Source organism: Bos grunniens, chromosome 25 (assembly GCF_055505025.1).
Source record: "Bos grunniens cultivar Pamir isolate PY7600 chromosome 25, Bosgru_T2T1.0, whole genome shotgun sequence".
Classification (NCBI taxonomy): Eukaryota; Metazoa; Chordata; class Mammalia; order Artiodactyla; family Bovidae; genus Bos; species Bos grunniens.
The window spans coordinates 23,160,062-23,185,637 of record NC_141189.1 but is presented as its reverse complement, the minus strand read 5'-3'; the positions used below and the strand labels follow the sequence as shown (position 1 = coordinate 23,185,637).

The 25,576-nt window shown below is 37.6% G+C and overlaps 1 protein-coding gene across 1 annotated transcript in view; it reads left to right on the top strand.

The window, feature by feature from the left end:
• Window positions 1-24,924, top strand: part of LOC147345295 (phospholipid-transporting ATPase ABCA3-like) — a 199,913-nt gene extending 174,989 nt beyond the window's left edge. Inside the window, 9 exon segments of the mRNA XM_086375382.1 lie at window positions 540-719; window positions 2,809-2,934; window positions 3,186-3,380; window positions 13,174-13,361; window positions 13,792-13,962; window positions 14,547-14,737; window positions 24,336-24,409; window positions 24,788-24,893; window positions 24,896-24,924. Of these exon segments, the coding sequence (XP_086231508.1) occupies window positions 540-719; window positions 2,809-2,934; window positions 3,186-3,380; window positions 13,174-13,361; window positions 13,792-13,962; window positions 14,547-14,737; window positions 24,336-24,409; window positions 24,788-24,893; window positions 24,896-24,918 (1,254 nt within the window). The 3' untranslated portion in view covers window positions 24,919-24,924.
• The last annotated feature ends 652 nt before the right edge of the window (window positions 24,925-25,576 follow it).

Below are 25,576 nucleotides of genomic sequence, written 5' to 3'. Positions count from 1 at the left end.
CTAACACAAACATCTAAATTCTAGATATGCAAATAGGAGGCATCTTTGAGATGTGAAGATAATACAATCACTCTTTTTTTAATAAGAATTGCATTTTCTGTGCCAGTATGCACAAACACTAATTTTGTTGTAATAAAATACACATAACATAAAGTTTACATTTTAAAGTATACATTTCAGTGGTACTGAGTACATTCCTAATGTGCAATCATCATCACCATCTAGATCCATGATAATTCTGTTTACAAAGACTCAGCTTTTGAAACTCGCTCAGTATGTAGTAATGTTGTTGCCTATCAAAACCAGTTAAAAAAGAAAAAAGCATTTGCAGGGGAACTGTTATAATAATCATAAATATCAGCGAAGATTAAATAAGAAAGACAAAATGTTAAGACAATTGCTTATTTTTCATATCTATACTTCTCTAATTCTAACTTAACATTCATTTTCTCCTATATTTCTTAATATTTGGTGTCATCCTAGACTTTGTATAAGTTTTTAAAGTAAGGCTATCTCTTTTATCACCCTTAGTTAAGAAGAACAATGTCTACAGCTTTGGAGAACATGGGATTGCAAACTTTTTGATTTCATCAGCTGCCTTGGGCTTAATTTTTCTGCTTTTGCTTTTTTGTCTGGAAAGTACATTCTGGAACCTGAAAAACTTTGTCTTTCATAAAATTGTATTTAATGTCTATAAGATATTAATGAACGGCAAGAAGGTGAGTAACTAATGCAGACTCTAGATACAACTCAAAGAAAGCTCAGCATTAGGTCAGAATGTATAAATTAACATATTCCTACCTTTATTACTTAATAAAGAAGATATCATTCAATTATACCAAGATCTAACTGGGACTAATTTGAATCACAGGTCTTTCATCTTAGTTTGAATTTTCAATTCTGAATTTTGAATCCTCTGCCTACAAGAAAATAATCCATAATAATGAACTGACTATGATAGAAAGTGCTGCCTTGTGCCTGTACAGTTTTTGAGGTGTATTTGGTTGTAATTATAGAATTGACTGCTTTAAAGCTGTATAGAATTATAGAATTTCATGGTCTCTACCAGTCAGGATTTTTTCCTATTGCCTAGGATTAAACATATAAATACTGTGTTGAGATTTTTTTTTCCTTCCCTTTCTTAGTTTCAAACTTTAACATTCTTAGGCTGAGATGGGTCTCTACCAGTCAGATTATTAACTATTGCTTTACATAGGTCTCATAGTTCACACAATCTGAGTTTTGCCTTGGGATTTTTTATTTTAACTGTTCATTCATTCAGTAATTGAACTCTCACTGATCTACACTAGAATAGAACCAAAAGTAAATAAATAAATCTTTTTTAAAAAAGAATATAGGAATATATGAAAGAAATGAACAAGGAGGGTTTATTCCATGAATTAGTTTAATATTTGAAAATAAATCAGTGTTACAATATTGATCACCTCAAGAAGAAACGGAGAAGGCAATGGCAACCCACTTCAGTACCCTTGCCTGGAAAATCCCCTGGACAGAGGAGCCTGGTAGGCTGCAGTCCATGGGGTTGCTAAGAGTCGGACACGACTGAGCAACTTCACTTTCACTTTTCACTTTCATGCATTGGAGAAAGAAATGGCAACCCACTCCAGTGTTCTTGCCTGGAGAATCCCAGGGACAGGGGAGCCTGGTGGGCTGCTGTCTATGGGTCGCACAGAGTTGTGTTTATATGTAAAGCCTACAATAAACATAAAGGGAAGGACTAAATGTTTTCCCTCTAAGATTGAAAATTGGGCAAGAATATTCACTCTTACCACTTGCATTCTATCAATTTTGAGATTGGAAAAGAAAAAAGCAGCTCTCTTCTCACTCTTTTGATTAGCATGTTTACTGAATTAGCATGTGAACTGGATATATCCTCCTGCTCCATTCCTCAACCATTACCATTAAATGAGTACTTGAATTAAACATGAGCAGTTCAAAACAACAAAATTTTGCTCAAGCAGTAACAAATTAGTATTCACAAAACACACCATGTTGTTTCATTCTCACACAACTTTTATTAAGCTCCCACTGTTAATGGCAACCTTTCTTCCATCCCCACCCTACCTTCATTCTCTCAATATATTTTTTTTGGTCTCCAAACTCAGCTCAAACTTCACCAATAAGGGACCCTAACCAAAAAAAGGAGCTCATTCTTCTCTCTTAAACCTAATGCTCTCTTGAATATATTTTGGATGTAACAAATCACACTAGGTAATAAGTAAGTATCATTGTCGCTTTTGTTCTCCACAAAATGTCCATGTCACTGGCAAGGACATACTGCTTACTCATACTTGTAAGAAAATTTGTTCATGACTACAATTTCAAAAATAAGCAAGTCATGGGAATTCCCTGACAGTCTAGTGGTTAAGACTCCAGGCTTTCACTGAAGGGAGCACGGGTTCAGTCCCTAGTTGGAGAACTAAGATCCTGCATGCCACATGATCAAGAAAAAAGAAAAAAATAAGCAAGTCAGGAATAAATTTGTGCATAAGAGTTCAGAAAGTCAGTGCTGTGCTTAGTTACTCAGTCATGTACAACTCTTTGTGACCCTGTGGACTGTAGCTTGCCAGATCCTTTGTCCATGGCGATTCTCCAGGCAAGAAGACTGGAGTGGGTTGCCATGCCCTCCTCAGGAAATTGGTAGAGAAGCTCATTAATAGAAATTACTCAAATATTTTGTGACATCTTTGAAATTACTCCCTCAGGTCAGCTTTCAAAAAGCCACCCAGTTTAAGCCAAAATGTCTAATGTTTATTCAAATCTGTGATCTTTGTCTTGAAAATATAGGCTACAGATTCCATCCACCTAATCAAGGAATATGGGGATAAAGATGTAATAAACGAAAGAAAGAGAGTCCAGAAACTGTTACCTAGGTTGATGGCTGTCCCTTTGCTTTTCAATGAACTTACAAAGGTAAAGTCATTCAATGTCCAACCTTGCACTAAGATTTAGCCCACCTTCCCTGCCACAAATTTGTTGGTAGTATTACTAATTCTTTGGAGTTCTATGGGATCTATGTACATTCTGGTAAAATAGAGGACTGAAAGGGGAAAGGCTCTTCTGAAACTGTACATACATAACAGTCCACAGGGTCTGAGGTTATGGTTATGGTTGACCCATTATCACTCCTTCAGCACATTGTGGTTCTCTTTTAATTTTCTCAGACTTACTACAAGTGTCCAGTTGTAAAGGCTGTGAGAAATATCTCCCTTTTAGTCCCAAAGTATGAGTGCTTTGGATTACTTGGATTAAATGGAGCCGGAAAAACCACTACATTCAAAATGTTGACTGGAGAAGAGATCACAACCTCTGGAGTTGTGTTAATTGATGGCATTAACATCACTGAAAATATCAGAAAGGTATTTCTAGACCTAATCACTGAGTTCGAGTCCTAAGGTAACCAGAGAAATGGGTGGAGGGCATGGAAAAAAGCACTGAGATATATATATATATATATATATATATAAGAATGTATATATATACATTCTTTTTCTCAAATGTAACAGACTGCAGGGACAGTAATAGTCATGATAACATCTTGAGTTTGGGAAAAGGCAAATACTCTTTCTGGCTGAAAAAAATCTGATTACCTGTAAATGGATCAAATGAAAAACAGGAAGAATGGTTATTTCACATAACCTGCTCTTACATAATTGGAGTTTGATATAAAACAATGATTTTTAAAAGGGATTATGAAAGATACTGGAGAAGACAATGGCACCCCACTCCAGTACTCTTGCCTAGAAAATCCCATGGATGGAGGAGCCTGGTAGGCTGCAGTCCATGGGGTCGCTAGGAGTCGGACACGACTGAGCGACTTCACTTTCACTCTTCACTTTCATGCATTGGAGGAGGAAATGGCAACCCACTCCAGTGTTCTTGCCTGGAGAATCCCAGGGACGGGGGAGCCTGGTGGGCTGCCGTCTCTGGAGTTGCACAGAGTCGGACACTACTGAAGCGACTTAGCAGCAGTAGCAGCAGCATGAAAGATACTGAGAAAGTAAAATTTGTCAAGGTTTGGGCTCCATTTGAATGTGGGTTGTAAGAAAAGAAATATCTTGAGCCAATGAATGAGTGAAAGTTCCATTTTTCCAGATAGTAAAGACAAGAGATGAGTATATTTGGAGAAGAATATGTTGAATGTTAGATGTTTATGACACATTTAAATGGGAAAATATCCAATAGACAGTTGGAATCTATGATAGTGAATTGATATGGAGATATAAATCTCTCAGAATTCATCAAAGTACAAGTGAAATTTAAACTGTGAGAGTAAGTGAGACAGTCTATTTGGAGTATGTATAATAATGAGGAGAAAGATATGGGCTGAATCCTGAGGATCAACAACATTTCTAAGACATGGAGTGAGAGAGAGAATAATTGGAGAAAAAGTTGAGGAAGATTAGTGAGTTAGGAAGAAAATCAGGATAAATATTTTTTAATTGGGATATAGTCGCTTTACAATGTAGTGTTAGTTTTTGCTGTACAACAAAGTGAATCAGCTATATGCGTACATGTATTCCATCCCTCTTAGACCTCTCTCCAACCCATCCCACCCGTCTAGGTCATCACAGAACACTGAGCTGAGCTCCCTGTGCTACAGAGCAGATTCCCGATAGTTATTTATTTAACACATGATAGTGTATATATTTCAATCCTAATTTCCCAGTTCATTCCACTCTCCTCCCCCCACTCTGTGAATGTCTGGTTCTAGGTAAATGACAGCATCATCATGGTTATCTGGGTCATTAAGACCTTTTTTGTATAGTCCTTCTGTGTATTCTTGCCACCTCTTCTTAATCTCTTCTGCTTCTGTTAGTTCCTTACTGTTTCTGTCCTTTATCGAGCCCATCTTTGCATGAAATGTTCCCTTAGTATCTCTAATTTTCTTGAAGAGACCACTAGTCTTGCCCATTCTATTGTTTTCCTCTATTTCTTTGCATTGTTCACTTAAGAAGGCTTTCTTGTCTCTCCTTGCTATTCTTTCGCACTCTGCATTCAGACGCACATATCTTTCCTTTGCTCCTTTGCCTTTTGCTTCTCTTCTTTTCACAGATTTTTCTAAGGCATCCTCAGCCAACCATTGTGCCTTCTTGCATTTCTTTTTCTTAGAGATGGTTTTGGTTAACACCTCCTATACAATATTATAAACCTCCGTCCATAGTTCTTTAGGCACTCTGTTTATCAGATCTAATTCCTTGAATGTTTTTGTCACTTCCACAGTGTAATCATAAGAGATTTGATTTATGTCATACCTGAATGACCTAGTGGTTTTCCCTACTTTCTTCAATGTAAGCCTGAATTTTGCAATAAAGAGCTCATTGTCTTAGACCATAGTCAGCTTCCGGTCTTGTTATGGCTGACCATAGAAAACTTCTCCATCGTCCGTGGCAAAGAATATAATCAATCTGATTTTTGTATTGGCCATCTGATGTCCATGTGTAGAGTCATCTCTTATGTAGTTGTAAGTGGGTATTTTCTATGATGAGGGTATTCTCTTGGCAAAACTCTTTAGCCTTTGGTCTGCTTCATTTTGTACTCAAGGCCAAACTTGCCTGTTACTCCAGGGGTCTCTTGACTTCCTATTTTTGCATTCCAGTCCCCTATGATGAAAAGGACATCTTTTTGCTGTTAGTTCTAGAAGGTCTTGTAGATCTTCATAGAACTGTTCAAGTTCAACTTCTTTGATATTAGTGGTGGGGCATAGACTTGGATTACTGTGGTGTTGAATGGTTTGCCTTGGAAATTAACCAAGATCATTCTGTCCTTTTTTGAGACTGCACCCAAACACTGTGTTTTGGACTCTTTTGTTGACTATTAGGGCTACTCCATTTCTTCTAAGGGATTCTTGCCTACAGTAGTAGATATAATGGTCATCTGAATTAAATTCACCCATTCCCATCCATTTTAGTTCACTGATTTCTAAAATGTCAGTGTTCACACTTGCCATCTCTGGCTTGACCACATCCAATTTACTTTCATTCATGGACATAATATTCCAGGCTTCTATGCAATACTGTTCTTTACAGCATTGTATTTACCTTTACCACCAGATGTATCTAAAACTGGGTATCATTTCCTCTTTGGTTCGAAGCCTCTTTATTCTCTTCGGAGATATTTCTCAGTTCTTCCCCAGTAACATATTGGACACCTACTGATCTGCGGGCTCATCTTTCAGTGTCTTATCTTTTTGGCTTTTCACACTGTTCACGGGGTTCTCAAGGCAAGAATGCTGAAGGGATTTGCAAATCCCTTCTCCAGTCGCCCACATTTTGTCAGAACTCTCCACCATGACCTTTCCATCTTGAGTGGCCTTGCACAGTATGGCTCATAGTTTCATTGAGTTACACATTGAGTTATTTCACCTGTTCTGGCTCCAGCATAGTGCATTGCTCAGTCATGTCTACTCTTTGTGATCCCATGGACTGTAGCCTGCCAGACACCTCTGTCCATGAGATTTTACAGGCAAAAATACTGGAGTGGGGTCCCATTCCCTTCTCCAGGTGATCTTCCTGACCCAGGGATCAAACCAGAATCACCCAAGTCCCTCATGTCTCCTGCATTGGCAGGTGGATTCTTTACCACTAGCACTACCTGGGAAGCTCCAGGAGAATGCTGGAGCCCACCAAAAAATATACCCGACATCCAAAGACAAAGAAGAGGCCACAGCAGGTTGGTAGGAGGGGCACAATCACGATAAAAGTCAAATCCCATACCCACTTGGTGGGCGACCCACAAACCAGAGAACATTAATACAAAAGAAGTTCTCCCACTGTTGTGAAGTTTCTGAACCCTACCTCAGGCTTCCCAGCCTGGGGCTTTGACAAAGGGACTGGGAATCCCATGGAATCCGACTATGAAGGTCAGCGGGATTTGATTATAGGACTTCCATTGGACTGGGGGAAATAAGACTCCAGTCTTAAATGAAGAGCACAGATATAATCTTGCATGCACCAAGACCCAGAGGAAAGGAGCAGTGGCTCCACAAGTGACTCCACTAAAACAAAACTACCTGGTAGTGTTGAAGGGTCTCCTGTGGAGGCATGGGTCAGCAGGGGCTCACCACAGGGACAGGCACAATGGTCCAGCAGTCTAGAAAGGTCGCCTTGGCATAAACCCTCTTGGAGGTCACCTGAGGCTGGGTCACCTCAGGCCAAAAAACTACCAGGGAGGGAGAACAACCCCACCCATCAGCAGATAATTAAATTAAAGCTTCACTGGCCAAGGCCCTGCTCACCAGAGCAAGACCAGTTTTTACCACTGCCAGTTCCTCCCATCAGGAAGCTTACACAACTCTCTTAGCCTCCTCCATCAGAGGGCAGACAGAAGAAGCAAAAGAGCCATCATCCCAGAGAGGGTAGAACAAAAACCAAATTACAGAAAGTTAATCTGGACGAAAGAGCAGAAAGTTATATCCCAGATGAAGGGACAAGATAAAATCCAAGAAAAATAAATAAATGAAGAGAAGATAGGCAATCTTCGAGAAAAAATTCAGAATAACAGTATTGAAGATGATCCAGATCGCAGGAAAACAATGGAGAAGATGCAAGAAATGTTTACCAAAGACCTACAAGGACCAAAGAACAAACAGAGATGAATAATACACTCAAAGGAATCAATAACTCAATAACTAAGGCAGAAGAATGGACAAATGACCTGGAGGACAGAATGGTGGAAATCAATTCTGCAGAACAGAATTCTTTTTTTAAGTGAAAAGAAGTGAAGACAGTCTAAGAGACTTCTGGAACAACATTAAATGCACCAACATTGGCATTATAGAGGTCCCAGAAGGAAAAGAGAGAGAGAAAGGACCTGAGAAAATATTTTAAGAGACAATAATAGCTGAAAACTTCCCTAACATGGGAAAGGAAATACTCAACTAAGTCCGGGAAGCACAGAGAGTCCCAGGAAAGATAAATCCAAGGAGGACCATACCGAGACACATGGTAATCAAACTGACAAAAATTAGGGACAAAGATAAAATATTGAAAGCAACAAGGGAAAAACGACAAATAACATACAAGGGAACTCCCATCAGATTACAAGCTAATTTCTAGACAGAAACTCTACAAGCCAGAAGGAAATGGCATGATATATTTAAACTGATGAATGGGAAGAACCAACAACCAAGAATACTCTACCCAACAAGACTCTTATTCAGATTTGATGGAGAAATCAACAGCTTTCCAGACAAACAAAAGTTAAGAGAATTTGGCACCACACTGAGAAAGATTGAAGGCAGGGGGAGAGGGGGACGACAGAGGATGAGATGGTTGGATAGCATCGCTAACTCGATGGACAAAAGTTTGAGCAAGCTCTGGGAGTTGGTGATGGACAGGAAAGCCTGCTGCTGTCCATGGGGTCGCAAAGAGTCGGATATAACTGAGGGACTGAACTGAACTGAAACCAGCTTTACAACCAATGCTAAAGGAACTTCTCTAGGCAGGGAACAAAAGAAGGAAAAGATCTACAGAAAATAAATCCAAAACAATTAAGAAAACAGTAATAGGGTCATACGTATGGATAATTACCTTAAATGTAAATGGATTAGATGCACCAACCAAAAGATATAGACGGGCTATGTGCATGAAAACATGTGCATGTATGCATTTCCACTTACCACATCACTGCTTGACAACCCCCCCAAATTGTATGTAATTATTTTATATTGTTAGGTTAATCATGTTCCCATTGTGGTTTGCAATTGTAATTGTCTTTTATTTTTCATCTGGCTGTTGATTGTGAAAACTGATAAACATTTTTTACTATTGTAATTATGCAACTATTACTCACTTACCATTGTATCATGATTGGTCAATAAAGAAAAATAGAATTTTATATAAACCAAAAACTACAATTCAATAGAAAAACCTATAATCAACCTATAATCTTGAAATCCAAATGCATATCAAAATTATCTTGGAATTTTTTGAAAAATACAAAAATTTTTCTCCAAATCTTCAGATATGTTTCTAATTAGTAGCCATGTTTAAAAACAACTGGACTGTATGATGATCTTTTACTTTTATCTAGTTTGTTTCACTTTTTCTATTTCATATTCTGTTTCATTTAGTTTGTTTTCCAATTTCTTCATCTCTTCTCTCTTTTTTTTAATGTTCTTTCTCAAACCTTTACCAAGTGTAGTATAAAAGCTTTTGTTTACATATATATAAATAGTATGTATAATATACATATATTTTAGAAAACTTACGAATTTTTGACTAAAGAATTCGGACATTTGACTTCACTTGTTTGACTTAGTATAAATAGAATGCTAGATTTCTAGTTTAAAAAATAGATAAGCAACAAGCAACAAACATTTACTCTATAGCACAGGGAAATATAGTCAATATCTTGTAGTAGCCTATAATGGAGAAAATCTGGAAAATAACAAATGTGTATATGTCTGGCTGAATCACCTTGCTGTGTACTTGAAGCACTGTAAGTCAACTATACTTCAATTAAATACGTAAATTAAAGAAAAATAAAGATTGGAGAGAGAAAAAACAACCAGAAAAAATTGTAAAAATTACAAAAACTATGTTGCAACATGGAAATATGATCGTGGTAAAAATCTTAAATGAAAAAAAAAATTATATCTCCTTGTAAATTAGCAAAATTAGAGAATTTTGCCCCAAACCTAATCTGATATCTTTACCTCTTGTGACAAAACAACTTAATTTTAATGGGAATCTTCCCCTTTACAGAAAATATTAAGTCCTATCTATCTCCCTGGACAGAGATAATAAAAGCCTTCTAGAATTTTTTTTTTAAGTGTCAGAAGTGGTTTGAAGAGTTTCATACTGAAGATTTCTGATGGACCATGGTCCATAGTCAGCTAGGACAGTTGAAGTTGATAGAGATCTAATCAAGACAATGAATGGCACCCCACTCTAGTACTCTTGCCTGGGAAATCCCATGGACGGAGGAGCTTGGTAGGCTGCATTCCATGGGGTCGGCAAGAGTCGGACACGACTGAGCAACTTCATTTTCACTTTTCACTTTCATGCATTGGAGAAGGAAATGGCAACTTACTCCAGTGTTCTTGCCTGGAGAATGAATCCCAGGGACGGGCGAGCCTGGTGGGCTGCCGTCTGTGGGGTCGCACAGAGTCGGACACAACTGACGCGACTTAGCAGCAGTAGCAGCAGCAATGTTGTACCATGAGGGATACAGCCAACATACTCAAAATAAGCAAATTAAGTGTTCAAAATCATTTCCACCAGCTTGGTTATATTAATTGCTTTGATGTTTGGGTTACATGTAAGTTAAGCAAAAAAAAAAAAAACTTCTTGACCATATTTCTGCATGTGATTCTGTACCAAAATGTAATGAAGACGTTTTGCTTTTAAAACAAATTGTGACAGATGATGAAAAGTGGATACTGTACAATAATGTGGAACAGAAGAGATCTTAAGCAAGTGAAATAAACCACCACCAACCTCACCAAAGGCTGGTCTTGGTAAAGAAGGTGGTGTGTATATGGTGGGATTGAAACGGAGTCCTCTATTATGAGCTCCTTTTGGAAAACCAAGTGATTAATTCCAAAGAAATAGCTTTCTCAATTAGACCAACTGAAGGCAGAACTCCATGAAAGGCATCCAGAATTAGGCAACAGAAAATGCATAACCTTCCATCAGGATAATGCAAGACTACATGTTTCTTTGATAATCAGGCAAAAACTAGTGGTTACAACTTGGCTGGGAAGTTCCGATTCACCCATGGTATTCACCAGACTTTGCACCTTCATATTTTCATTTATTTCAGTTTTTACAAAATTCTCTTAATGGAAAAAATTTCAGTTCCCTGGGAGACTGTAAAAGGCACCTGGAAACATTCTTTGCTCAAAAAAATAAAGTTTTGGGAAGATGGAATTATGAAGTTGCTTGAAAAGGTAGTGGAACAAATTGGTGACTACATTGTTCAATAAAGTTCTTAGTAAAAATGAAAAATATGTCTTTTATTTTTACTTAAAAAAAAGAAGGAACTTTCTGGCCAACCAATATATGAAATGTTTAATTCTCTTCTTTTAGTCTAAGACAGACCATGTCAGTAAAAAACAAATACAAACAAAAAATACATAAGCAACTTAGTCAATAGTCAATATGGTAAACATGATTGATACATATCAAATTCTGTATCTCTCAAAAATAATTTGTTTATGAGTATGAATATTTTTACACCATACATTTGAAAAACATCATTTCCAAGTATAAAAATATATATTCTCTGATTACAATTTAATAAAAAATAAAAATTGAAAAAAATGAATAAAAAATAATCTTATATATATGCATTTCAATTTTAAAAAGAATAAAAATAAACAGCTTATAAACACCTGTCTCAGAAAAAAATTAATGGAAGGAAAGCATACAAAAGTATAAATGCAGACAAGTATATAAATTAATATATAAAAATATAGAGCCAACTAACAAAGAAATCAAAACAACTAGAACTTTGTAAAAATAAAGAAATGGATGAACTTATTAAAAGAGAGGGAACACAAATACATTGAAAATAAATTATAAGAAACACAAAGTACTTGATTCAACTCCATGCAAATAAAATTTAAATCTTTAATAAAACTAATTTTCTAGTTACATATAAATTATTAAAACTGACCTCAGAAGAAATAGAATATAAAAAACCAAAACAATCATAATTTCTGAGAAAGCTTCAAAGATTTATTCCTCAATGAAGTAAAGTAAAATAAGATACTTTTATGGCTAAAGTAATATTCCATTGTATAGATATACCACATCTTCTTTATCCATTCATCTATCAACAGACAGGTTGTTTCTATGTCTTGGCTAGTGTAAATAATGCTGCATTGAACGTAGGGGTGCAGATATCTTTTTGAGTTAGGGAAGATTTTCATTTCCTTCCTTCATTTTTTCCTACCCAGAAGTGGAAATGCTGAATAATATGATACTTCTATTTTTTAATCTCCATGCTGTTTTCAATAGTGGCTACACCAATTTACATTTCACCAACAGTGCACAAGAGTTCTCTTTTCTCCACATCCTCACCAGCATTTGTTATTTCTTATCTTTTGGATAATAGCCATTTTAATAGGTGTGAGGTGAAAGCTCATTGTGGTTTTAATTTGCATTTCCCTAAATGATTAATGATGTTGAGAACCTTTTCAGGTACCTGTTGGCCTTCTGTACATCTCCTTCAGAAAAATGTCTATTCAGGTCCTATGCTCATTTTTAAAATCAGATTGTTTGTCTTTTTGATGTTGAGTTGTATAAATTCTTTTATATGTTGGATATTAACCCCTTATCAGGTATATAATTAGCAAATATTTTCTTCCATTTGGTAGGTTGCCCTTTCGTTTTATTTATGGTTTCCTTTGTTGTACACAAGCTTTTTATTTCAATATAGCTAAACTTATTTATTCTTGTATTTATATATATTGAGTTGGTCAAAAAGTTTGTTTGGGTTTTCCTGTAAGATGGTATGGAAAAACCTGAATGAACATTTTTGCCAATTCAATATATAAGGATGTGTGTTAGTCGCTCAGTCATGTTTGACTCTTTGTGACCCCATGGATAGTAGCCCACCAGGCTTCTTTGTCCATGGAATTCTACAGACAAGAACACTGGAGTGGGTAGCCATTTCCTTTTCCATAGGATCTTCCTAACCCAGGGATTGAACCTGGAGCTCCCACATTGCAGGCAGATTCTTTACCACCTGAGCCACCAGGGAAGCCCATAGAAGATATATATAATGTATATAATAGTTTTCATCTGTGGGATAGTTGGCTTAATAGAAGTTACTGGCTACTACTGGAAGTGAAATTCTATTCATTATTTTAATAGCTTTAATAAAATGGCTCTTTCCTAGTGATATCTGAATATGCAATTTCATCTAACCAAGAGTTATCTTGGGTGCACTGCAGTGCACAATAGATATGTATTGAAAATTCCAGTGAGGGATATTAGTATTCTATTTTACTACAGTGGGTTCCAGGTGTAAAGTTTCTTTAGACTGAAAAAGAAATAATTCTTATTCAGAGCTCTATGGGTATCACATCTTCTTGCTAGCATGGGCTAGAAACTTCAGGTTTCCTCTCTCATCCGTGTTACTGTATGTTCAATGGAATAGTCGACTTAGGTTTATTGCTTATGAATTACCCTCTTGATTCAGATTAGGTCAAGAATTGGCTATTGTCCTCAATCTGACCCCATGCTGGGCCACATGACAGGTCGGGAAGTGCTGATCATGTACGCCAGGCTGCGGGGTGTTCCTGAGCCAGACATTGGCATGTATGTGGAAACCTTTTTGTATTCAATGCACATGGAAACCCATGCTGACAAGCTGGTCTGCACATACAGGTGAGACATTATGTTGCTTATTTATTAAGCTGCCTACTGCCCATCTGTATTTCTGCTGTTTAGAATGAATGCCTGTAAACTCAACCTGACAACTCTGTCACACGGAAACAAATAGCCGTCAGGGTTCAGATATCAGAAATAAGGCAGATCATATTTGTATGAAGTTAACCTTTTGCAGACATGATCTGTAGCCTTTGCATTTCAAAAAGAACACATTCATTCCTGTATCCCTATGGTTATTTATCTCCTTAAAACAAAAATATTTTACCAATAATGATGCTAAAAAGCATACTCCCCCCAAAAGTCATTTCAATGAAAATGAGTTGGTGTATACACAGCATTGTGGATATATGAGCTAATTCTGTTGAATTAATGATAATCTTATTTCTTCTTTCTCCTCCACTTTCTCTCTCCTTCTTTGACAATAAAGTGGAGGAAACAAAGGTAAATTGAATACCGCTATTGCCCTAATGGGAAAGTCCTCAGTTGTTTTCCTGGATGAACCATCTACTGGCATGGACCCAGTAGCCAGGCGCCATATGTGGGACACAGTTACAGGGATATGTAATAGTGGCAAAGCTATCGTCATATCTTCCCACAGGTATGACCCATTAGGAGACATGGGTGAGAGTCAGAAGTGTATAAGAGAGAATTAGTTTGAGTCAGGGATATGTCAGTGAACTTGTCTAAGTACGTGAAGTACATAAGAGGGACCGTGAGCAAATGCTGATTCCTAGGTAAAATCTAGAATACTCAGTTAAGTTCTGAAATGTAGTTCCTTATATAATAATTGCACAAAACATACACATTTATTAATGCATTAAAAGCAATAACTGCCTACCAAAAATTTTAGGTTATGACTGGAATTCAACTGGTAAAATATTATTTAACTAATAAAATATTTAACTGATAGCAAATTTTATCTGCAATAGTATTTAATTTTATTTAACTGATAAGACTTGGTAAACGGTAGGAAGTCAGGGAAGTGTTTCTCTTGTGAATTTAGAAATCAACTGCTTTGAATTTTTAAATCTCCTCTTTCCAAATATTGTCTTAGTAATGATCACGTGCAATATAAAGCCTTCTTCCTATAAGTGTTACGTTATAATCATAGCTTTATTTTGAAATATAGAGTCTTGCTTCTGAGAGGGAGTCTCTTCATCCATATGTCCTTTGTGCCTCTAGCATGGAAGAATGTGAAGCCCTTTGTACCAGGCTGGCCATCATGGTGAAGGGGAAGTTCAAGTGCCTAGGCAGCCCACGTCACCTCAAGAACAAGTTTGGTAATATATATACTCTGACAGCAAAGATTAACATTGGTGATAACGAAGATAAACTAGAGCAGTTCAAGGAATTCATTGAGACAAATTTCCCAGGTAATATAGATAGGGCTTACTTGTGAAAATTGTTTTAAGTCACATATGTTGTTCTGCTGCATGTACTCAATAACTGTTTTCTATGAGTAATTACTGTTTATTGAGCTTTTATATTAGGCTCCTTTAGAAATAATTTTTCTACAAATTTACCCCTGATTATGCTAAGAAGCTTTCTCAAAATAGCAGAGGTTCTCACCAGTCTCTTGTAGGAATTAACCAGTAAGATACATCCATTCAAGTTTATTCATTTAGAGTTAAATTATTGAAGTTAAGGCTCTATTTTTTATCCGTGATAATTTTTAAGGTTTCCCTTCTTTTTAAGCATCTTTCCTCTGCCATTCCCTGATTACTGAGTCAGGCAATGTTTATGAAATGCAAATCCCCTTTTCTTCTTTCAAGGAAATGAACTGGATGTTTGACATAAAAATTTATTCAGCCTTTGTGTGCTAATTTCAGCAAGTGCCTCTCTGTGCCCATGATAAACAAATTTATAGCCAGCTTCTATTTATTTGTACTCTTACTACTTTATTTGTAGTCTTTAACTTCAATGATCACTCTATCAACAGTGTGGTAGCCAGATGGTTAGGATGCATGTTTAAAAGCAAGGAGTCTATAACAATGATAAAGCAATAAATGGTATTGGCCTGCACTAGGGAAGTGACAGTAAGCATGGAGAGGAAGAAATTATATTTCATACATATATATATACATAGAGAGAGAGAGAGAGAGAAGAGAAGGCAATGGCACCCCACTCCAGTGCTCTTGCCTGGAAAATCCCATGGATGGAGGAACCTGGTAGGCTGCAGTCCATGGGGTTGCTAAGAGTCAGACACGACTGAGCGACTTCACTTTCACCTTTCACTTTCATGCATTGGAGAAGGAAATGGCAACCCACTCCAGTGTTCTTGCCTGGAGAATCCCAGGGATGGGGGGAGCCTGGTGGGCTGCCGTCTATGGGGTCACACAGAGTCGGACACGACTGAAGCGACTTAGCAGCAGCATATATATATATAGAGAGAGAGAGAGAGAGACAGAGAGAGAGAGAGAAGGAGGCAGGTGGGGCGAGGGGGCGGGGAATGATCAATTAGACAGGAAGAACCATAATGTAGGAAAGATCATTAATTTAGTATTAATTATATTAGAATATCCTAATAAATATGTCCATCAAACCAGCTGGATATTCATGTAGCCATTCATTGGTATGGAAAGATTTGTGGAGCACTCTTTGTATGCAGTGTTGAAGGTAATTAACCACACAGAAGCATATATATATATATATATATATATATATATATATATATATATACTATGAGCCATTCTATTTACTTTGAAGGTGAGAGAGGACACAAAAAACTGAGGCCAAACCTGTCTTAAAGGAGGTGATGAACACAATAGCTTGGATGTGAAACTACATATGGAAAGTTAGTGAATTGGCAATCTTTCCCCATGCTATCCTTGAGCAAATTAGCTATTTCAAATAAAACTTCCCCATTTAAAGATAACAAAATAGAAAGGATGGTCCCTTTATGTATGGGACCTATGCATAAAGATTATCCAGAAAAGGAAAAAACAAAGAACTATAACATGTGAGATGGTGACTGCAGCCATGAAATTAAAAGACACTCCTTGGAAGGAAAGTTATGACCAACCTAGATAGCATATTCAAAAGCAGAGACATTACTTTGCCAACAAAGGTCCGTCTAGTCAAGGCTATGGTTTTTCCTGTGGTCATATATCGATGTGAGAGTTGGACTGTGAAGAAGGCTGAGCACTGAAGCATTGATGTTTTTGAACTGTGGTATTGGAGAAGACTCTTGAGAGTCCCTTGGACTGCAAGGAGATCCAACCAGTCCACTCTGAAGGAGATCAGCCCTGGGATTTCTTTGGAAGGAATGATGCTAAAGCTGAAACTCCAGTACTTTGGCCACCTCATGCAAAGAGTTGACTCATTGGAAAAGACTCTGATGCTGGGAGGGATTGGGCGCAGGAGGAGAAGGGGACGACAGAGGATGAGATGGCTGGATGGCATCACTGACTTGATGGCCGTGAGTCTGAGTGAACCCCGGGAGTTGGTGATGGACAGGGAGGCCTGGAGTGCTGCGATTCATGGGGTCTCAAAGAGTCAGACACGACTGAGCAACTGAACTGAACTGAACTGAAGAACAGCAAGATCTTCTGATGTGTGAAATACAATTTGCTTCTTCACAACTCTTCCCAGCCCAATTCAATGAAAACTCCACTGCAAGTAGGTGCAACCAAGAACAGAGGGCTTCCTCTTCTATCAGCTTCAAGTTGACCACTATGGTATCTTCCTGGGAGGAGCAAGATGTCAACATTTCTCATTCTGCCCCCATCTACCTGTGGCAGAGGCTAATTTTCAGGCAATTACAAGCCAAGAGATCAGGGACTCCCTTTTCTATTTAGCCCTCCTTTATGGGACAGAGACTCTATCTCATCCATGCTGTGCTGAGAATATAGGGGTTCAAATTACCCATGACCTGATCATTTTCAGATCACAGCTTCTGCAGCATGAGAACAACCTGCTGGTACCACCTTCTTCCCAGCTCCTCAAGCAGGGATGTCACTCAGAAGTGGACTACTATGCCACTTCTCAGTTTCAGAGCCATGACTCAGAGATTTTTCCCATGAGAAAGCAAACCATAAAACAAAGAGCTCTGAAGCTCTTTCCCAAGACTGACTTTATTTGAAAGAGAATGTGGGGAAATTTAAACTCAAAGGTGCTCTCAAAAGCAATGACAGTGTTAGTGGAAAGCAATTAATAGGAGGATAGAAGCCTTATTAATAAGTATAAACTAAATCAGATCAGCTAGTTTACCAGAGAAAACCAGGTAATTTACCACTAAGAATAGTGCTCCTGGGATCAGAGCAAACTGCAAACATTTAATTCAAAAACTCCCTGAAAAGAACTTAAATGAAATTGAAACTATCTGTGGGACAATCTATGCCCTAGGATATTGATGAAAACAATTTTTAACAGAAGAATTTAGCACTGGGCTATACTCAGGGCAAGTGACAAAGAGAGCTCTGCTAAAGAAACTGTCATCCTCGTGTGACCGTGCACATGCCTGAAGCAGTGCCCTCTAGGGAGCAACATCAGAGGTTTTATACCACAGAGGGGAGGGCAAATAGACTTCACTAAAATACTGCAGCCAGTCAAAAACTAAACGAAAAATCAAATCACAAGTTTTAAATTACCAGTTGATAGCTCAGTTGGTAAAGAATCCGCCTGCAATGCAGGAGACCCTGGTTCGATTCCTCGGTTGGAAAGTTCTGCTGGAGAAGGGATAGGCTACCCACTTCAGTCTTCTTGGGCTTCCCTTGTGGCTCAGCTGGTGAAGAATCCACCAGCAATGTGGGAGACCTGGGTTCGATCACTGGGTTGGGAAGATTCCCTGGAAAACGGAAAGGCTACCCACTCCAGTAGTCTGGCCTGGAGAATGCCATGGACTGTATAGTCCATTGGGTCACAAAGAGTCGGACATGACTGAGTGACTTTCACTTCACTTCACAACATACTAATTATATGCCCAGTTTTCCAGGGACTATTGTATAGCACATGAAACTCTGCTCAATGTTATGTGGCAGCCTGGATGGGAGGGTAGTTTGGGGACGGGGCAGGGGTAGGGGAATGGATACATATATATGTACAGCTGAGTCCCTTCAGTGTTCACTTGAAACTATCACAACACTGTTATTTGGCTGCTGCTGCTGCTAAGTCGCTTCAGTCGTGTCCGACTCTGTGCGACCCCATAGACGGCAGCCCACCAGGCCCCGCCGTCCCTGGGATTCTCCAGGCAAGAACACTGGAGTGGGTTGCCATTTCCTCCACCAATGCATGAAAGTGAAAAGTGTAAGTGAAGTCACTCAGTCGTGTCCGACTCTTAGCAACCCCATGGACTGCAGCCTACCAGGCTTCTCCGTCCCTGGGATTCTCCAGGCAAGAACACTGGAGTGGGGTGCCATTTCCTTCTCCAATGCATGAAAGTGAAAAGTGAAAGTGAAATCACTCAGTCGTGTCCGACTCTTAGCAACCCCATGAACTGCAGCCTACCAGGCTCCTCCGTCCATGGGATTTTCCAGGCAAGAGTACTGGAGTGGGGTCCACAAAAAATAAAGTTTTTTTAAACGTCAAGTTTCAACATAAACTTATGAGACATGCACAAAACAAAATGTGACCCATACCAGGAAAAGGAGACGGCAGGAAGCTAGCAATGGAATCTGAAAGCAACCAGATTTCAGTCTTAGGAAAGACTACAAAGATACAGTAAATATATTCAATAGGTGAAGTTAATGCTTCAGGAAATAAAGGAAGGTATACTGAAAAATCTCAACAAATAAAAGATATCACCAAAGAGTTAAAAATTATTTTTAATGAACCAAAAGCATATTCTGTTATGGAAACATACAATAAAATAGATTTGAACTAGCAGAATTAGCAAAATTGAAGATAGATCAATAGAGATAATGTGATCCAAAGAACAAAAGAAAAAAGTAAGAAGAAAATTAACAGAGCCTCAAAAACCTGTAGGGAACCATTAAGTACATCTATATATGCAAAATGGGAGCACCAAAAGAAAAGGAAGGGGCAAAAGATATCCAAAAACTAGCCCCTGAAGACTTCTCAAATTTAATGAAAAACATTAATGTCTAGATCTGAGATGTTCAATAAATATAAGTATAAAGAGATAAATACCCAGAGAACTACACACAGAAACATCAGGGTAAAAAATGCTAGAAGCCAAAGGGAAGAATCTTGAAACCAATAAAATAACTTTGCATGAAATAAAAGAGAAAATCAAAAATTAGCAAAAAGTGACATCAGGGAAGATAACAGAGTAGAAAGCTCCAGGAATATATCTCTTCACCTAGACAATAATTAGTCTGACAGAAATTGTCTGATGTAATTATTCTGGAACTCTAATGTCTATTTGAAAATTTGCAGGTTCTTGGGGAAGTATGACCCTAGAAATTAATTGTGATTAATTTCAATCACTTTATTACAGTGCAGTAGGGCTACCCATCTTCTAATTTCCAGCCCCATGAAAGTGTTCCTATAGTAGCTTGAAGAATAATAGTAGGCAATAAGGACCTTGCCCTCCAAATATCAAGGCTCTGTATTCTGATTACAGATTAATCCTTTGAATCAAGGACCTAAAGACACAAAGGCAGGTCACCATTAATGCAACCACCATCAGCTGAAAGAGCGTGCAGGGAATTTAAAAAGAATGTACTTTTTTTCATGTTTCCCTTTCCTGCCTTTCAGAAGTGAGACATGTAGGGATTTATGATATTCAAAACTCACAATATATGCAAAAAAAATTTAGAACATCACTGCCTATGCCAGAGAAAGATGTAGGCACAAAAAGAATACATCTGAGGAGATCTCACACTTAAACCTCAAGCTTATCTCCAGCACAGAGACACCCTCCAACAATGTTAAGCTTTTTTAAACAGCAAATACTGGAGAAAAAGGAGAATCTGATTCCCAGAGTTATCGTATTTTAAGATTCAAGTGTTCACTTTCACACGGAAAAATCACAAAACAAAGTAATAGGAAAGTTTGGCCCACTCAAAAGAAAAAATAATCAAACCATCTCTGAAGAACAGATGGAAGGCTTACTAGACAAGGACTCATGTGTCTTGAAAATGCTCAAAGAGCTTAAGGAAGACATTGACAAATTTAAGAAAACAGTGTATGAATGAAATTGGAAACTCAATAAAAAAGATAGAAAGTATTAAAAGAAGCCAAAAGAAATTCTAAGATGAAAAGTACAATTACTGAAAAGAAAAATACACTACATGGATTCAAAGGCATATTTGAACATAGAGAAAAATCCGCAAGCTTGAAGATAGCACAGTTGAAATTGTCAAGTCTGAGGAACAGAAAGAAAAAGGGTTTAAGAAAATTGAACAAAGCCTAACAGACCTGTTGAACAATATCAAGATCAACATATGCAGTTTGGGAGTCCCAGAGGAAAAGAGAGAGAAGGAAAAGGGGAAAAAGAACATTTGAAGATACAATGGCTGAAAACTCATATTTGATGTAAGCTTTGAATCTACAAATCTAAAATCATTGTTTCAAATAGGATTAACTCAGAGAGATCCGCACCAAGATACATTACCATCAGATTGTCAACAGCCAAAAAGAGAGTTTTGTTTATACATCCATCAAAATGACTTAATAATCTTTGCCCTTTTTTCTACTAGTGTAGGGAATTACATTGGTCAAGTTTTTAATGTAGGCCAACATTGTATTCCTGGAATAACTCTCACTTGGTTGTAATGTATTCCCTTTTTTCTGTAATGTTAGATTCAATTTACTAGTATTTGCTAAGTGTATTTTCTGCTATGCTTAGAAGATATGCTGGTCTATAATTTTCTTTTCTTGTAATTTGTGGTGTCTAATTTTAGCATTAAGGTTATACTGTCTCATAAAATGAACTGTGAAGGATACTCTCTCTTTTTCTACTTCTAAGGTACATAGTAGGAATGAGTTCATATGTTCATTATGTTCACTAAAAAATATGTAAAAGACTGTTTATTAATGCACTACACATAATGGCTAAAACTTCCATCCATCAATGGGATGGATAAATAAATTATGGCATATTCATAATATGATGGAATATGATCCAGTGGAATCATATTCTACTGAAGTGGAATACTGTACGTATACATTGGAATAGTATTCATCAGTGAGAATGCACAAACTGCAACTACATAGCATACAATCCAAACACAATACGGAAAGAGAAGTAAAGCCACACATAAAAGATGCAATGAACTTTGTGAAAATTCATTGAGCAGTATAATTATGATTTACTTTTTTCATCAGAGGAAAATTGCTTTACAATGTTGCGTTGGTTTCTGCTGTACAACTATGCAAATCAGTCCTTACTATATATGTATATCACCTCCCTCTTGAGCCTCCCTCCACCCCCCATCTCACACTTCTAGGTCATAACAGAGGGCCAGGCTGGGCTCCCTGTGTTATACAGCAAGTTCTCACCAGATAGCTCTTTTAGGCATGGTACTATACATACGTCAATACTACTTTCTCCATTCATCCCACTCTTTCCTTCCCACCACGGTGTCCACAATCTGTTCTCTATATCTCCATCTCCATTCTTTCTCTGCAAATAGGTTCATTGATACCATTTTTCTAGATTCCACATGTATGCATTAATATACAGTGTTTATTTTTCTCTTTGTGACTTACTTCACTCTATATAACAGGCTCTAGGTTCATCCACCTCTCTAGAACTGATTCAAATTCATTCCCTTTATAGCTGAGTAATATTCCATTGTGTGTATGTGTATGTATGTATATATACATATGCATATGTATACATATACATATACATATACATATGCATATATACATATACATACCACATCTTCTTTATCCATTTATCTGTTGATGGACATCTAGGATGTTTCCATGTCCTAGCTATTGTAAATAGTGCTGCTATGAACATTAGGTTACATGTGTCTTTTCAATTATGGTTTTGTTTGCTGTATGTGTGACACTTCAGAATTTTCTTTAGAAATAAACAAAGCAGATTTGAAAAAAAGGCAAACAAAATGCTCAGATACAAAAATTATAATTACTGAAATTAAAACCAAATGATCAGTTTTGAATTTTCCCAAATTTTTTAACAAAATGGAAGAAATAGAATGATATAAGCAAAAATTCATGAAAACATTTTTAACAAAAACTAGGTGGCAGAGTATTTCCCCAAGAACCCAGAATACAAACAGGCCAAAATCTCTGACAGCAATAACATGTGCAATCAGCAGTTATGCTGTACATAGCCAGAGAAAGAGTTAATTTTGTTATTCCTAACAGCTAGGGAAAACAGAAATTTATAAGTTTCAGAGAGAGAAGTTTTCAATATTGAAAAAACAACCAAAACAAGCAGGAAACATATAAAAAGGTGTTCAGAATTATTAGGCATCTGGTAAATGCAAATTTAAATTGGCACACACATCAAAATGGCTAAAATTTTTTAATTAACCATACCAAGAGTTGGTACAGAGAAGAAAAAAGGAGAGTCTCATACATGGCTGGGGGGAACATAAGATACTTGAAAAACTTTGTCAATGTCCACTAATGTTAATGATACTTAAACCTCTGTCCCTCAGGAAAATGATTTCATATAAGTACCAGGGGGCAGGTAGAGAATGTTCAAAATAAAGTTGAATGTAATAGCCCCAAAGCAGAAGCTGTGTTAGTTACCTCTCAACTTAGCGACTAAACAGCAATAGCAGCAGCTGCAAATTACCAAAACTTAACTTAGTGATCTAAGATTTTAGTGACCTAAAACAACAATAAACACTTATCACATTTATATGGGTTAGAAATTGAGAAGAGGCTTAGGTGGGTTATTCTGGCTTCAATATTTTGGCCTCCTGCTGTGAAGAGCTGACTCATTAGAGAAGCCCCTGATGCTGGGAAAGATTGAAGGCAGGAGGAAAAGTGGACAACAGAGGATGAGATGTTTGGGTGGCATCACTGACTCAATGGACATGAGTTTGAGCAAGCTCCAGGAAATGGTGAAGGACAGGGAAGTCTGGCATGCTGCAGTCCATGGGGTCACAGAGAGTGACTGAACAACAACAAAGTCGCTCAGTCGTGTCCGACTCTTTGCGACCCCGTGGACTGTGGCCCGCCAGTCTCCTCTGCCCATGGGATTCTCCAGGCAAGAACACTGGAGTGGGTTGCCATTTCCTTCTCCATGGACATGTTTGTTAACTTTATTATAATTCACTAAACTGTACATTTATTTCCATATACTTTTATATGCTTGGTATAGTTTACAGTTTTTAAAGTTTAAAAAAATTTTCCTTATTCATGGAGGTTATGCAGAGATTTATTAAAAAAGAAAATCCCTTATTATAATTGACATAGAGATTATTTATTTAAAATATCTTAATCCCAACTTATTCCATTTGCAGTAGTCTTCAACTGTGTAACAATAAATACAAATACATCCTATTTTAGGAGTAGCTATAGTATTACTACCTCAATTTCATTTCTGCAGTGAATGCCTTCACATTTGTTTTATATAGACATGAATTTCCTCTTTCCTTTAGGATGAAGATTGCCTACTCATAAGAGTACTATACAGATCCTACACTACACTACACACACACACACACCACACACAAATACCACACATACACACAGATACACACAACAGGAAAAAGAAACCATACCCAATTTTTATGAACATAGTTTCAGGACAACGTTTAGAAACTGAGTCCTATAGAACATTAGAGTTCATGTAATTCTGCTTTGGCAAAGAGCATGTGAGTTATTTTTTCCATGTCTAAAAGTGATTATCCTACCCTCTGCAATTTTTACAAACTGTGAGCAATAAGACCATATTTCATATGGAAGTAAATCTATTGAAATACTTAACAGTCATATGTAGTAAAAATGGAATTATGTCATCTTTGTTTTAACTTCATATATTATTTCTCTATTGGTGGGATAACTGGAAAGGGAATTATTGGGGAATTTTGTAAACAGGGTCCTCTCTATTACTCACCTGTCAAATCTTTCCTTTCTTAGGTAACATCATAAATCAGGATCATCACGGAATTATTGGCTACTACATTCCCAGCAAGGGAATTTGTTGGGGAAAGGTGATTGTTGAAATCATACATTTCTAACATTATGTGTTAATGGAGACTAATGGGAAGCACAGAGATTCAAGCATGTGGAATGGGAACAGAATATTTGCAGAGGAGAACTTTTAAGTTACTTTCCACAGGCCCCTGTAGTTTGATTGATACTTCTGACCCTACCTCTAATATTCCATACCTATTAAGAGAATAGAAATAAAGAACTATCTCCTCGTCTCTATTTTTCATGTTTTCCTTCTTCTAACCTCCCCCTTCCATATCTTTTTGTTCCTAAGCATAAACCTGGCAGGAATTGGGAAGTGATTGGGTGGGGAAAAGGTTTGTCTGAGGATACAGCAATGGTAACACCATGATTTTCTTTTTTTTTTTCTGTTAAAGGTGTTTCATATTATGGAGGAAGCTAAAACACTATTCAATCTAGTAGACTACTTCATCAGCCAGATAACACTGGAACAAATCTTTCTGACTTTTGCTAATATTGATAAGGCCAAGAAATAAAGCTGCTATGAGATTCATTTCTGATGTCGAAAGCTCAGCTTCTCTGTACACCAGTGCCAAACTGAATCTTGGAGACAGACTTTTGGGTGAAGTAGAAAAGGATAGTTTCATTGCCTTGCCAGGTAAAGGGGGCCACAGCAAGCTAATGCCCTCAAATGTCCCAACTTGAAGAAGATAATAAGTTTTATAGTAATCGATCCGTACATGGACAGTCTTCTGTGGATTAGTGGTAAGGTAAGTAGGAGTCAGCATCATCAACCTTCAGTTCCAACTGGTCTAAGGTTCTACATGCTTGTGAGCAGCATACTGTCATTAACTGTTAACTTTTCCCACCTGGAGGAGGCGAAGATATCGTTGTGTATATCCACTTATGGGGAAACAGGACCCTGCCCCAAGGCTACCCTTGACTGTTTCTCCCTGGTCTCACAATCCCTCTCCCTTCCCCAATTAACAACTGCTTGAATCTGCCCACTGGAACTCAGGGAAGGTCACGGAGGCTGAATGAAGGCTGTTTCCTGTCAAAGAAATGGGGGACACACAAAATCTTTGTTCTCAGGAGACCCACAGGGCCTTGCTCAGCATCATTCCCAACCAGTGACTACTATGCCTTTCTGGCTGCTGCCTACAACTAGATACAGAGAAGCATCTCTCTCCCTCTCTCTGTCTTTC